This window comes from Brachycentrus maculatus, unplaced genomic scaffold (genome assembly GCF_059751285.1).
Source record: "Brachycentrus maculatus isolate JH-2025_06_01 unplaced genomic scaffold, ASM5975128v1 h1tg000155l, whole genome shotgun sequence".
Lineage (NCBI taxonomy): Eukaryota > Metazoa > Arthropoda > Insecta > Trichoptera > Brachycentridae > Brachycentrus > Brachycentrus maculatus.
The window spans coordinates 47,615-62,654 of record NW_028280908.1 but is presented as its reverse complement, the minus strand read 5'-3'; the positions used below and the strand labels follow the sequence as shown (position 1 = coordinate 62,654).

General features: G+C 37.4%; 1 protein-coding gene across 1 annotated transcript; it reads left to right on the top strand.

Annotated features, from left to right (window-relative positions):
* Positions 1–3,902: 3,902 nt before the first annotated feature.
* On the top strand, positions 3,903–11,580 carry LOC148308620 (uncharacterized). Its single transcript, XM_088261429.1, has 3 exons — positions 3,903–4,591; positions 5,849–5,973; positions 7,784–11,580. The coding sequence occupies exons 1-3, from the start codon at positions 4,378–4,380 to the stop codon at positions 10,529–10,531; spliced, it is 3,087 nt and encodes a 1,028-aa protein (XP_088117555.1). The 5' UTR covers positions 3,903–4,377; the 3' UTR covers positions 10,532–11,580.
* The last annotated feature ends 3,460 nt before the right edge of the window (positions 11,581–15,040 follow it).

Sequence of the window (15,040 nt, the reverse complement as noted above, 5' to 3'; positions counted from 1 at the left end):
GCAAATTTCGCTACCGCAACGTTGAAAGAATGGCACGAAAAGTTGGGGCACCAGAACATTAAGCATGTAAAAGAAGTGTTGAATGTAAATAATGTATCGTATGAAAATGATCCGAACTTCTTTTGCGAAGCCTGCATACAAGGTAAGCAGCACAAATTGCCTTTTAACAACAGTATAAGTAAAACATTGCGTACGGGAGAATTGATCCACGCCGATGTATGCGGTCCGATGGAAGAATTTTCGGTAGGCGGTTCAAGATATTTTCTTCTCATGAAGGATGACTACTCAAGGTTTCGCAAGGTATATTTTTTGAAAAACAAATACGAAGTTAAAGAAAACATTGATCACTTTATTAAGAGAGCAAAATTCGAATGTGGAAATGAAATTAATACCTTGAGGTCAGATAACGGATTAGAATTTATTAACACTGAAGTGAGAACATTGCTTAATAAATATGGGATTAAGCACGAAAAGACAGTACCGTATACGCCTGAACAAAATGGAAAAGCGGAAAGAGAAATGAGAACGATAGTTGAAGCTGCAAGAACACTGCTAAGTGCTAGAAAATTACCGAAGATTTTGTGGGCAGAGGCGGTAAATGCAAGCGTCTATGTAATAAATCGAACAGGCCCAAGTACACAGAAAGGAGTAACACCTTTCGAGTTATGGTTTCAAAAGAGTTTTAAACTCGATCATTTTCAAATTTTTGGCATCGATGCATACGTCCACATCCCCAAGGAAAAGAGATTAAAGTGGGATGAGAAAAGCACAAAAGGAATATTTGTGGGATATGACGAGAATACAAAGGGGTACAGGATATTTTGTCCTTCAACTAATAGCGTGATCCTCGCTAGAGACGTGATATTCAACGAGAGCAATGAGGAAGAACCAAAACTTCAAGAGATTCGAGCAACAATCGACGCAGGTGACATTGCAGAAGAAGAAGAAACAACTGTTGACAACATTACTGATGATGAAGACAATGAAGACAAGGAGCAAGGACAAACGGAAGGAGCAGAAGTCAACAAAAGACGAAGACAGCAACCCAGTTGGCTACGCGATTATGTGACCTACTTCACATCCGAGAGATTTGACATCGAACCAACAACATTTCAAGAAGCCATCGACGGAGTCAATGCAACGCACTGGAAGGCAGCAATGGAAGAGGAACTTGCAACAATAAAGAAAAATAACGTGTGGACTGTTTTAAATAAACTTCCAAGTGATAAGTGCGCGATTGATTCAAAGTGGGTTTTTAAAATTAAGACAAATAGTGAAGGCGAGAAACAATTTAAAGCGCGTATTGTGGCGCGAGGTTTTATGCAGAATAGTGATGAGTTGGGCGAAATTTATGCACCGGTTGCGAGATTAGAGACTTTTAGAATTTTTATGTGTGTGGCAAATAAGTTCAAACTAGAGGTACAACAGTTGGATGTAAAAGGCGCATTTTTGTACGGTAAAATAGAAGAAGAAGTTTTCATGTGGTTACCAGAACAACCGGAAAATCCTGACAAACAAATTGTAAAATTAAACAAATCCTTATACGGTCTAAAAAAGTCACCAAAATATTGGTATGAGGAGTTAAATTCTGTATTACTAGAACAGATGTTTGTGCGTTCTAAAAACAATTATTGTTTGTACATATACACGAAATGTGAGGTTAAAACTTACTTACTAGTGTATATTGACGATATTCTTATAGCAGGAAATGATGTGAAACACGTTGTTAAAATTAAGAACGAATTGAAGAGCAAATTCGAGATTAAAGACTTGGGTAAGGTGAATTATTATCTGGGAATTAGAGTAAGCCGTAATTAAATTTAGAAAAAGTACTGGAAAAATTCAAGATGAGTGACTGTAATGAAGTAGCAACATGCCGTGACTCGGATATAATTTTTGAAAATCTAGTCGGAGAGTGCAGAGATTGAGCGATGTTTAGTAGTATGCGAGTGTTTATTGTTGTTTTTTGTAGGGATTTTTCATTGAGGGGGGTGTTAGATTTAAGCAATGAAAAAAATTGTATGGCGCCATCTGTGGGCGTCGAATGTAAGCAAGCAGAGGTGCGCAAGAGAGCGGCGCAGAGCGAATAAGAGGATCTACGACAGTGGTCGGTCGATTAGAAAAACACGTATATTGTTATTAAATAAACTCAATTAAAAGTTAATCTTTGTTCTCTTTGCATCCTTCCCTATTCCCGTCAACAATTAGAAATATTTTTAGTGTTTTTTTAGTACCTAATGTCCAAGTAACTCTGGAATCTAGCTACGGCTTATGCAATACTATTTATCATGGTACTACTTAGGATTTAGCTTTCTAAGTTTTATAGCCTATACCTACTCATTTGTATATTTTAAATATGCTTGTGTTTTTCACATTTATTTCTTTTAAATTAGCTTCTTATACCTAATTATTATACCTGTTTATTGTTTTTATATTTTTCCATGTATTAGTTTTGGTTATTTAAAAAAAATCTTTTTTGTTACTTTATTATTTGTGTTCCAGTCTTGTTAACCTTAATCCCATGTCCCAAAATGAGAAATAGAACTTACTCATCGGGAATATTATATGTATTTATGACTTATGTATGTAATATGTTTTGTTTAATAAATAAATACTTGTCAGTGGATTTACTTTTTGTGCAATGAGTGAAAATTTTAGTAAAAACAATCGCTAAAGGACTATTCAATGATTTTATGCTGAAAAGAAGTCCACTAGAAATATGATTTAAATACTTTGATTTGACTTGTGAGTTTCTAATCCGTATACACACCCAATGATGCATAGGGCACTGCATCGTATAGAAACAGTGTTATCTTGATCGTTAAATACACGAAGGAAAGGTGATCAGTCTTCTGAATCAGGTATCAGTCCAGGGTCATATTAAATAAGTATTAGACTGAAAAATCACTGATATATATTTTGGCTCTCTTGGGAATCGAACCCGGGACCTCCAGCATGTAGCCTAACGCGTTAACCACTTCACTATGGAGAAGGACTTGTGAGTTTACATAGGATATTAATTTAGATTTTATTTATTTATTTATTGTTTCCTAAAATTGGCGTTCCATTGAGAGTGGATATGCAACAAGCACCTACTTATACCAACGAATGCCATTTTTTTCTTGACAATATGAAAATGTTTGGTCTTAAAGGTGATATTAGTGTATTTAAAACATTTATGAAGTAGAAATATATGTTATGCAATTATTTGTATTTTTCGATATGAATATTCGTATTTTAGGACTATATTGGTTTGAGTTTTATATTATAGAAAAGTTAAAAAAAAAAACAATTTAATCCGTAGTGATGGCATTGAGAAATCTATTATCGAAATTCGAGATATTCTTTTTATTTTTATGCTTATGCTTTTAATCCAGATATATTGAATTTAATATTATTTATTAAACGTTCCCATTATTGGAAAATCACGTGTATTACGAGGTTTGCAATCTATAAGGAAAAAAAAACTATAGTCGAATCAAAATATTCGAATGATCTGTTACTAATATTTTAGAGGATTTTTTGTTTGTTTTTGTTTTAAAATATAATAAAAAAAAGGTAATTTTTTAAAGCGCTTCTTTTTAGTTTGTAAATGTATTCTTAATTTTATTATTTCTGTTTTCCACTTTTAGTTGTTTGGACACATTATATTATTTACCAAACTTCCGAACATAATATATGGTCTTCTCCTATTCCATGTCTTGTCGAAAATGAAAAGTATAAATGAGAGTTTTTCTGTTTTATTTATTTTTTTAAAACCTAACGTTTAACGTGACTTAAATAAAACTAAGGCTTATACAACACCACTTTTCATGTTTCTTCTTTGGCACCAACTTTACATTTTTTAACATATCTTTAAATTAAATTTAAGTTTTGTACTGACAAATTTCTTGGTGGAACTACATTTTATAAGGTAAAATAACAAGTTTATTGTTATTTTTTAACATATATTGTCTTTGATTATTGAACGAATTTCGTCCTTGCCGACATTATCATGATGATGTCAGTAACGATAAAACCCGATCGCTGGTCAAAACTATATATATGGAAAACACTATATAATTGTAATTTTTCTATCTCTAAATGTTAGGTGTTGTATTTGTAAGTTCGAAGTAGCAAATTTAAATTCAAAAGCAGTTTAAATTCTGAGTGCAAATTCGTGATAAAAACACTTTAAAACGCTTCCATTGCATGCAAAAGATGATTGAAATAAAATAAAATATAACTTAACAATCATTCAGTCGAATGGAATAATCGAATATTTCGGTGATTTTCATTAATGGCGTCCCTAGTGATACCTGTCAAAATTCTGGGCGATCTGTCATGGCTGTGTTTTGCATTACGATTTCCAAAATAAACCTCGAATAAACGAGAATAATGTCCAATTACTGTGTCGTGTTGGGATGTGATAGTGAACGTGTTCATAACAGATATCCTTTTTTCCCATTTCCAACAGTTTCGACCGACAAAGAGGACGAAGGGCCCGTCGCGTCGCGAAGAAGAAATAAATGGATTGCTGTTTTGAATCTAAGAAACATATCCGAAGAGGACATTAGCAATGAAATTATTTGCTCCAAACACTTCGTAAATGGTTAGTTTTTTATCAATTCATCTAATATACCAAGTATTTAGTTGATTTTTATCATTTGTTTTGTATATATCATTGACGCAAAAAGACTAGTATCTAAATATCGCGGGTTAAAAAATCGGTAAAATGAACATCGATATTGCGGTTTAGACAGTAATTTAGATTTTCAATTCGTAGTGGCATTCTTTATTATTGTTTTATTTTAAATATAAGCACAAAAGTCTTAATAATAGTTTTATTTTGCCAGCAGTTTGAATAAGCCAAGGTAGACATGCGACTGATAACATTATACTAAAATTTTCGTAGTGTTTGGTGGAAAAACCCAGATTTTTAAACAAGTATTTGGACACATTCAACATGTTGTTTATAATGGCAGGCGCCGTGGCGTAGTTGGGCAGACGCTCAACTGCAAAGCTGGTGTCCCGGGTTCAATTTATATTTAATTACAAAATAAATACAAGAAAGATTTATTTTCATTTGGTCTGGGTATTGGTGATTGGTGATTTTGGTCTGGGTATTCAGATTTTTAAACAAGTATTTGGACACATTCAACATGTTGTTTATAATGGCAGGCACCGTGGCGTAGTTGGGCAGACGCTCAACTGCAAAGCTGGTGTCACTTGTTCGATTTATATTTAATTGTAAAATAAATTCAAGAATGATTTATTTTCATTTGGTCTGGGTATTGGTGATGTATTATTTACATTTACCTTCTCTATCCTTACTATCCTACCTGCAGACAAGCCTCTAAAGGTGAAGACTGACCGGAGCATTTGGTCGTAAGGTAACACGTTACGATGCAAGCATTCAGGCAGTCAGTACAACGAGCCGAGCGCTCCATCCATAGTTTTGGATGCTCGCCGCGAACGATGTTGCGACGTTATGTTACGACAAAATGCTCCGGTCAGTCTCTACCTTAATATAAATATATTCTTCAGCAGCGTGTGTGGTGATTAGTCGGTGTGCCGCGGAAAAACGTCTAGTTTTGTGAAAATAACAAATTGTTTGTAATATGTATTATTATATTAAATATAAGTGATTTTTTTCACCCCAAATATTTATTCTATATTACCCTGGACTGGTACCTGAAGCGGAAGGCTAATCACCTTTCCTTTTTGTGCTAACGATCAAGATAACACTGTGTTTATATGATGCAGTGCCCTATGCACCACCAGGTGTGGATAAGAGTTTGACGAAGATTATTTTATTAATTTTCCACTCACGCAACTATGTTTTGAAATGACTTTTTTTAAATTTCAGGTAAACCTAGTGATGTGAATGACGTAAACGATATTGACTGGTGCCCAACTCTTAATATGGGTGACATTTTTGACCCGGGAACTGACAACGAAGAAAACTCAAACGACTCACGTCATATAAATGAGGTATGTATTTTTTTTATACATTTATTTAAATAACAATTTTAAACATAATTATTTTTTTTGCGGAGACCCACCAAGTCACCTTGTGTGTCTTGTCGGTGGAGTTCTTTTTGAATAATATTTTTTATTGTTTGTAACGATTTTAACCTAATAATATACACACAAAAAAGAGAGAAAAATTAACCTTTTAACCGCGTCAACTTTGTTCCTGAGAGACGCCCATACAAAGTGGTATTTCACCGTTTTTAAAATGATTACTTTTATCATGTATTTAGTTAAGAAATGATTTATTTTCCTAAACAAAAACGTTCAATGGGATTCATTGTGCCTTTTTGGTACTCTATAATACACTCGTGTCACATTATTCTTGAAATATATCGTAATATAAACAAATAAGATCGTAACATAAATAAATCAAAGCGCGCATCGTGTGTCACTCTTACCCATTGGCGATGCGCAGCGTCGAGAGTGAGACAGATATAGGGCATGATTATGGCGCGGACTAATTACCGACAGCAAGAAAAATCAGGGATCTGTTCTTTTATTTATCCTTGTGATGTTACAAATTATTAGTCAGATATTTCAACGGATGTCATAAGGCCAAGGATTGACGTATTATTTTATCCAAAGTTCCACACCATTAAAAAATCCCTGAGGCTCGAAACTTGGAGCAAAGTAAAAACACATACGCTTATGTCAGCCGCGTATGGGGCATGTTTTATTAAAACACATACGGTTATGCGAGCCGCCTGGATCCGGTTAAGAATATAAACATTTTACAATTTTCACAAAATTAACTTTTGATCATTTACCCATTCCTTTATTTGCCTTTGTTTCATATTTTATTTCGACATGTAACATCCGTCGGCAACAAATTAAAAATGTTCGGAACGATGTATTGCAGTGTTTGACTCCCATATTTATTGTTAATTCTTGGGACTATCAAACCTTCGTCGTGGGTAAATCGTGTATCATGGTTGTGTACTAGAAGATTTCAATATTTTTATCTAGTTTGTTGTTCAACGATGATACTCATCCACAATATTCCACGTACCGGCAGTAATTTTAAATGTTTATATATCAAGATTGGATTGTCCCTTTAATTATATATATATATATGACTGGGCACAATTTTTTTGATTATGGAATACTGCAGATTTTGAACCATTTTTAAATTTGTTTTTGTCGAATGTCCCCAAGACTTCCATATCTTAATATGGATTCTACTAAAGAACAGTAAATAATCGTTAAGGTCAGTTTATCAAACGCGTCCCGTCCACACATGCTGTAAATGATCTATATTTTTGAGATTTTTGTATTCACAAACCAAAAATGATAATAATAATAAATTTAGATAATTTGAATAGCAAAAATTTGTCCGCCTCCGTAGTGTAATGGTCAGCACGCTCGGCTACCGTTCTGGAGGTCCCGGGTTTAATTCCCACAGGGGGGGCCAAATAAATACAAGTAATTTTTTAAACTTCAATATTTATTCAATACTACCATGGACTGGTACCTGTAGCGGAGGGCTGATCACCTTTCCTTCAAGTGTTAACAATCTAGATAACATTGCGTTTATTTGATCCAGTGCCCTATGCACCATTGGGGTGCGGATGAGGGTTGATAAAGGAATATGAAGAAGAATAGGGTAAAAAGTATGTCAGAATCGATGAATTTAAAATGAGTTTAAAATAATTAAAAATAATGTAAATTACAAAAAAAAAAGTTAATAGTAATCTCTTTACTGTCCTATCTATAGTAAATATTGCACTGCGTTTCATTTTATTTATTATTTTTAATTTTATTTTTTCAGGGTGTCCAAAATTTTGATTTCAAGCATCTCGATCACATCAAATTAGAACCCAAGTCATACGATGAAATAGACGGTGATAAAGGTGATTCGGAACACTCTCAAATTTCCTGCCCTCCCATCATCAAGGAGGAACCCCGAGACACGCAGGAGACAGACGACGATGACGACGAAGGCGCCGAAGACTCTTACCAACCTTCGGATGTCTTTAGAGAAAGTGACTACCTCGAGGACTCGCCAGATACTGACCGTCCGATAAAACGAGAGCCTTACGAAGAGTCCGAAGAAGATGCGGCTGTAGATCTCAGCCTGAGAGATGTAGAGCAACCTGATTTGTGCTCGGTTAAAAATGAAAACAGCTACGCATTGGATTTAAGCATCGTGAAAAATGAGCCAGATTACGGTGCTAGTGATGGTTGTCAAGGATTCCCCGTTGTTCCTATTGAAGTTGATGTTAGACCGAGAAAGCGCGGCAGAAAGAGAGAGATGAACTCGGATGACGAAAGCGACGAGACTTACTCTGTTAAAAAAGGGCTGAAGCGCACCAAAAGGGAAAAGAACTCCAAGCAGCACGAGTGCGACCAGTGCCATCTCAAGTTCAAAATGCTGTCCTTCCTCAAGCGGCACCAAGTCATCCACTTGACGGATAAAACCTTCGAATGCGACGAATGCGATTTCAAAACCAAAGCTCAACGTTACTTGACTTCGCACAAGCTGACGCATCTGGAATCCGAGTACAAGCCGTTTGTTTGCGAAGTCTGTTCCTGCGTTCTGAGTTCCGAGCGCTCTCTGAAGAAACACAAGCAGGGCCACACGGAGGGAAAGACGCACGTTTGCGATACGTGCAGCTTTTCGAGCCGATGCGCCTCGTCTTTGCGGCAACACCGTCTTATACACTCGGGGGATAAGCCATACGCTTGCGGATTCCAAGGCTGCGATTTCTCCTGCAGGGAGGCGAAATACCTCAAAAAGCACGAGCTTGTTCATACGGGGGAGAAACCCATCGCGTGCAATGAATGCGAGTACACTTGTCGCACGATGGCCAGCCTCAAGATACACAAGAGGAAGCACTCCGGGGAGAGGCCGTTCGTTTGCGAGATATGCGCCTTTGCTTGTCGGGAAATGGTAGTTCTTAAAAAGCACATGATTGTCCACACCGGGGAAAAACCCTTCGCGTGCACGGTCTGCTCTTATGTCTGCAGCAGGCAAACCCGACTCAAGAACCACATGCTTCTGCATACCGGCGAGAAACCCTTTGCGTGTCCGCAGTGTCCTTATCGCTGCAGAGATTCGAACCAGTTGAAACAACACTCCATCATCCATCTTGAAATCAAACCGTTCAAATGCGATCTCTGCGATTATGCCTGCCGCAGAATGAAGCTACTAAGAAAACACAAGCTCACGCACGACAACACGCTCTCTCTTAGATGCAAAAAATGCAAGTTTTTAGCGAAAGACGAAGAGGAATTCAATTCCCATATGGATGTACATGAAGCCGAAATGATTCATAAATGTCTCTACTGCGATTTCAAGACCGAGGACTCGATAAAGCTCGAAAAACACCAGTCAAAACACAAAGAAGTCAAGCCGTTCGTTTGCAGTTTTTGCGATTATTCGTGCAAGATAGCGGCCAATTTGAGGCTGCACGTGATGACGCACACCGGGGAGCATCCGTACGCGTGTGAAATATGCGAATACAAGTGCAGGCGGTCACATTCCCTCAAGACGCACTATCTCACGCATCACAGCATGGAGAAGAAGCTCTCCTGTGCGGAGTGCGGATGCCCCTGTCGTACAAGAACTCACCTCGACCAGCACAAGAAGCAGCACGACGAAGGTCTGCCGTTCAAATGTGAGGACTGCGAGTTTGTGGCCGAAAGCGCCGCCGAGATCATAGAGCACACATTCACGCACGTTTCCGACAAGTTGTATACTTGCGATCAGTGCGGGCACGCGACAAAAACCGCGTCTGGTTTGAAAAACCACAAATTACAGCACATAGACGAACGGCCCTTTGCGTGTGAACTCTGCGAGTATAAAGCCAAGTCTCGTGGCAATCTACGCCGGCACAGTTACATCCACATCAAAGATAAGAAATACGCTTGTGATAAATGCAGTTTCTCTTCGATGCTGCCAAGCAAGCTGAAAGACCATCTCCGAAGGCATGACGGGACTTTTAAATATAAGTGCAGCGAGTGTGATTACGTTTCTAACTTGCTAGTCAAACTGAGGCGGCATATTCTGATCCATACTGGCGAGCGTCCGTTTAGCTGTGACATGTGCCCATACACGGGACGTTCTCCCGACACCCTGCGCATACATAAGCGCACGCATCTAGCGGAAAAACCATTCGCCTGCGACGTGTGCGACTTCTCGACGCGCCACAAGAAGGATCTCAAATGCCACAAGTACATACACACTGGAGAGAAGCCGTATGCGTGCGATTTGTGCCCGTTTCGCTGCCGGCTTCCGCAGAAGCTGTCCCTCCACCGCCAGGGCCACGCCGCCACGACGCTCGCCTGTAAGTTCTGCGACTTCCGATGTGGACTGCACTCGATTCTGCGACAGCACGTAGCACAGCATGATGCGGAGCCGCTGCAGTGCGACGTCTGTAGCTACTCTTGCCGTTCGAGGCGCGGCATGAGGAGACACATGGTCTCCCACAAGACCCCCGTCAAGCAGGAACCGTACGATGATTACGACACGCCTGCGGACGAATTCGACGGACCGTTTGTAGAATCTCAAAGCTAGTATCCCCACCAAATAATAATTAAGCTTAATTTTAATAAATGATTAGTAAAATATGCTTACAGCACTTTGAGCGTGTGCAGACTCTCAAAACCTCACATTTAAACGGAAAGAGTCTCTTGTTTTTTACGCTTGCGGACCGCTGGCGACGCGACTTGATAATTGTGCACATATAGTTAAGACCTTAACAAAGATTGGTACATAATATTCATATAAAAACATAAAATAATTCCTTCTTTTCTGATTTTAAAATGAGGCCGGCGCAGAAGGTAAAAATACCCTTCCCGTCTTTAAGCATAAATCGACCCAACCGAAATACCTTTCCCGTCCTTATTGTGTTGATAAAATCTCTCTTTATCCCACCATAGATGGCTTTTGGAAACTCACGCACACTGTGTTACGAGTTAGATTAATATATATCTAGGTTTCTCCTAAGTTCGTATTCATTAGGAGTCAATCATGAGTAGAATTGGTGAATGTCGTACGTATGTAAAGTGATCACTCAACCAAGGCTAAAACGTTGTAAGCCGTGCAAATGCACAGACTTCCATATTCTTCTTTGTCTATATTCAAATGTCAAAACATAAACTAAAATAGGTAATAATATCCAACCACCGAGGTGCCTGCTGCTCCCTTAACTTGATAGGTCTATCATGTGGGGATTTCCCTCTCCCTCTCTTCCCTCCAGGCTACCGATCGCAACCAGTCGTTCCAGGCTATCCTCATTGCCACGCGCAACGTGTCCAAAGAACTGGAGAATCCGTTGTGTACAGGCATTGGCCAGCCTTCCAAGTGTAATTCCTGGCGAATGGACTCATTGGTGTGTCTAGCTGTCCATGGATACATATCGCTCACTCCTTTCGAGAACGTCATAAATAAAAAAACTTGATTTTTTCAAGGAATGTTTTTAAAGTTTAAAAATATAATACAATGTATTATATATAAATATCGAGCCACTTATTGAACTTTTTTCTGTGCAACAGATCTTTTTAGTTAAAACCTGTTTAAAGGTTTTTTTCTCCATTTGAAAATATTTAGTATATTTCAAAAAATAATTAAACAATACCTTTTCCTCAAAATGCAAATAAATATCAAGCCACTTATTTAACTTTTTACTGTACAACAGATCTTTTTAGGCAAAACCTTAAGGTTTTTTCTCCATTTGAAAAATAGTTAGTATATTTTAAAAAAATAATTAAACAATACCTTTTCTTCAAAATGCAAAAACAACACTTTCTGCCCTGTAGCGGGTAAATATTAAGTTAAAAATATGCCTCTTGCCGGGATAAAGTACATTTTCTTGGCATTCCGAAAACATGCACAAGTAAAAATTGACAATTTTTGATTTATTACATTCTTGAAAGGAGTGAGTTATATGTATAATATTATTACGGGGCTCGGGTATAGGTAATAATAACTCGTAATTAGGATGCAATCGGTCTATTCAATAGGTCACCATGACAGTACAATGACAAGTGTGTGCAGCATCCCCTGCATTAGTCTCATAAGGGATATAACGTAAACATTCCCTGCGTACACCCGCCCTGCCCCTAGCAGGCGCTTGGGGTCATAGTTCATGTTGCTACAAATAATACGCCGTAACAAAATATCATCTTACTATGAAACGAGTTTTTGTTATTCTGATGCCTAGCAAATTGACACTGTACTGTGTATATTTTTCTTTAGTGAAAAATTAAATAAAGTACAAATATATTGTTAGTTTTTAATAATTTAATTTGTTGTATAAATGTTACCTATAATTGTGTAGAAATTTTAATATTAGCGGTATATTTTGTAAGCGGACTACACATTTTTTCTCCGTACGAAATTTGTATGCCTACTTCTAAGCCTTATTTACCCACTGGGGCATAGGACACTACGCTGTATAGAAGCAGTGTTATCTAGATATTAAGTACACAAAGCAAAAGTGATCAGCTCTGCGCTTCAAATACCAGTGTTCAGTAATATAGTATAAATACTAGAGTAGAAAAATTACTCATATTTATCTTGACCCTTCTGTGAATTGACCCCAGGACTTCCGACACAGTAGCCAACATGCTAACCACTACACTATGGAGTCGCACGATTAGCTGGCTGGCACTCTTTTTTCCTCCTTCATTTCCTTCATAGCATCATGTCCGTAACCCTAAGCTTCTTCACTTGACATCCTAAATTCCAAAATCCGGTCAAGATAACACTGCTTGTATATAATGTTTCTCAGCCTCCGTAGCGTAACGGTCAGCATGCTTGGTTGCCGTACTGGAGGTCCCGGGTTCTATTCCCAGGTGGGGTCAAATAAATATAAGTGATTTTTTCACTGTAATATTTATTCAGTATTACCCTGAATTAGTACCCGAAGCGGAGGGCTGATCACCTTTCCTTCATGTGTTAACGTTCAACTGCTTTTATATGATGCAGTGCCCTATGCACCATTGGGATGCGGATAAGGGTTTGAATGAATGAACTAACTAATCATAGAAGGTAGGGGTAGGCAGAAAGAATAGAACGCCATACCACTCCAATTTTTCCCTGGACTGGTACCTGAAGCGGAGGGCTGATCACCTCTTTCATGTGTTCATCACGATCAAGATAACACTGTGTTTATAAGATACAGTGCCCTATGCACCATTGGATATATAATAATTATACAAACAGTATATTATACATTATAATTAAAAAAAATTAAGGGTGAAAAACTCTTACATTTATTTTTACCCTCCTGGATGTCGAACCCAGGGCTTTCTTTTGTAGTAACCAAATGCACTTACCACTAAACTATGGAGACGGACTGTACATACTGTGAATTTAAAAATGTATTATTGAATTATAGGAATTAATCTAGGGAAAAGAAGAGAAATATATGTATACCATTTTAGTAGTTTTTTTTTTAAAGGAATAACTGCAAAGCCTCTATTAGAGGCTTGTCTGTAGGTAGGATAGTAATAATAGTGAAGTTAAATGCGAAAAATACATCACAAACACCCGGACCAATTGAAAATAAATCTTTGTTCAATTTATTTCGCGATTGCCGGGTATAGAACCCGCCAGGTCAGTATTGCAGTCTACCCAACTAAGCCACGGCACCTGCCATTTTTTGCTGTATTCATTGTTGTACTTAACCTGTCCGGGAGTATGGACGTAAATGAACGTCGGTGCGAATTTTTCTTGAAGGAGTATCGATGTTAACGAACTTCGAAGTCCGTCTGTAAGTTGGTATGATGTTATGGTTTCTAGTTGAATACCAATTTAATTTACCAGAAGGGAAGCAAGATGAAAGCGGATTACTTTTAACACAAATTTATTCAGTTCTATAAAATTACAATCAAGAAATACTTAAGAATAATCGCGTGATTCTAATATGAGAACAGTTGAAATACGTGCCGATCGGAGGACGGGCGGTGACGAAATGTGACGGGCCAGTTTCCGCTCGTTGCGGGCTCAGTAGGGTGTTCGGTTATTCACTCGGTTCGAGTTGCCATAGATGTGTGGGTTGCCACAATGTAATGTTGTATAGCAATGACATCTGTGGATATTTGTGTGTAATTTTGTCATAATTGAAAAATATTTCGAATAGGCGTTTTTTTTTAAAATTATTTTAACATAATTTCCATATTCATAATACATTGATTTAATTTAAAAAAAAATCATGTAAAAAAAAAACCCACTCCCCTGAGAAAGTCGGACATCAATTTTTGTGCTCCCGGAAAAATTAAAACATTGAAATCATTATTTAAAGTCGTCTAAAATTGTAATTCAAGGTTCAACTGATAGTGGTTAGAATTTCTTCAAGTGTTATTATTTGTGGAGTTCATCACCAAAACGTCACATTTCCATTATAAATGATTTTAAGTAATCTAGCTTGTGAAATTGTTACATTTTGGTGCGATTTAATGATTTCCTATTGGTTTAACACAGGATTGGTCACGTTTTGTCGCAACTTTAATTAAGATTTTGATAGAACACAGTAAACAGAACGGATTTGCATTTAAAGGATTTTTTGTGCAATATTGGAAATTCAACTTTTTGGTGAGGACCTCCACATTTGTTTATGTACTAAAGTGAGTCTACAGTTCGGCTGTCCAATTTTAAAACACAGTAAGGGACATTTTTTTTGTGGTACGTTTTTTTTGCAAGTAGAATCTACTCAGTCCAAAAATGCAAAAAAAACATACTACAAAAAAATTGTCCTTTACTGTGTTTTGATAGCCGAGTTACCTATGACGTTGCTAAGTATTTTGTGATTTTCTTGGCAGATCGCAGTTTGTTTTTTCTACCAGAACATAGCAGATATTGCTAGAATTTAATTTTGCTTGCTTTTAAAAATCATCACATTTGGAATACATTTAAACCTAGCTTTTTAACCTTCCCTTCCCGGTGTTGTGTACCTAGTACACATTGCTTCTAATAATAATGATAATAAAACCCTTATCCGCACCCCAATGGTGCATAGGGCACTGTGTCATATTAACGCAGTGTTATCTTGATCGTTTACACATGAAGGAAAGGTGATCA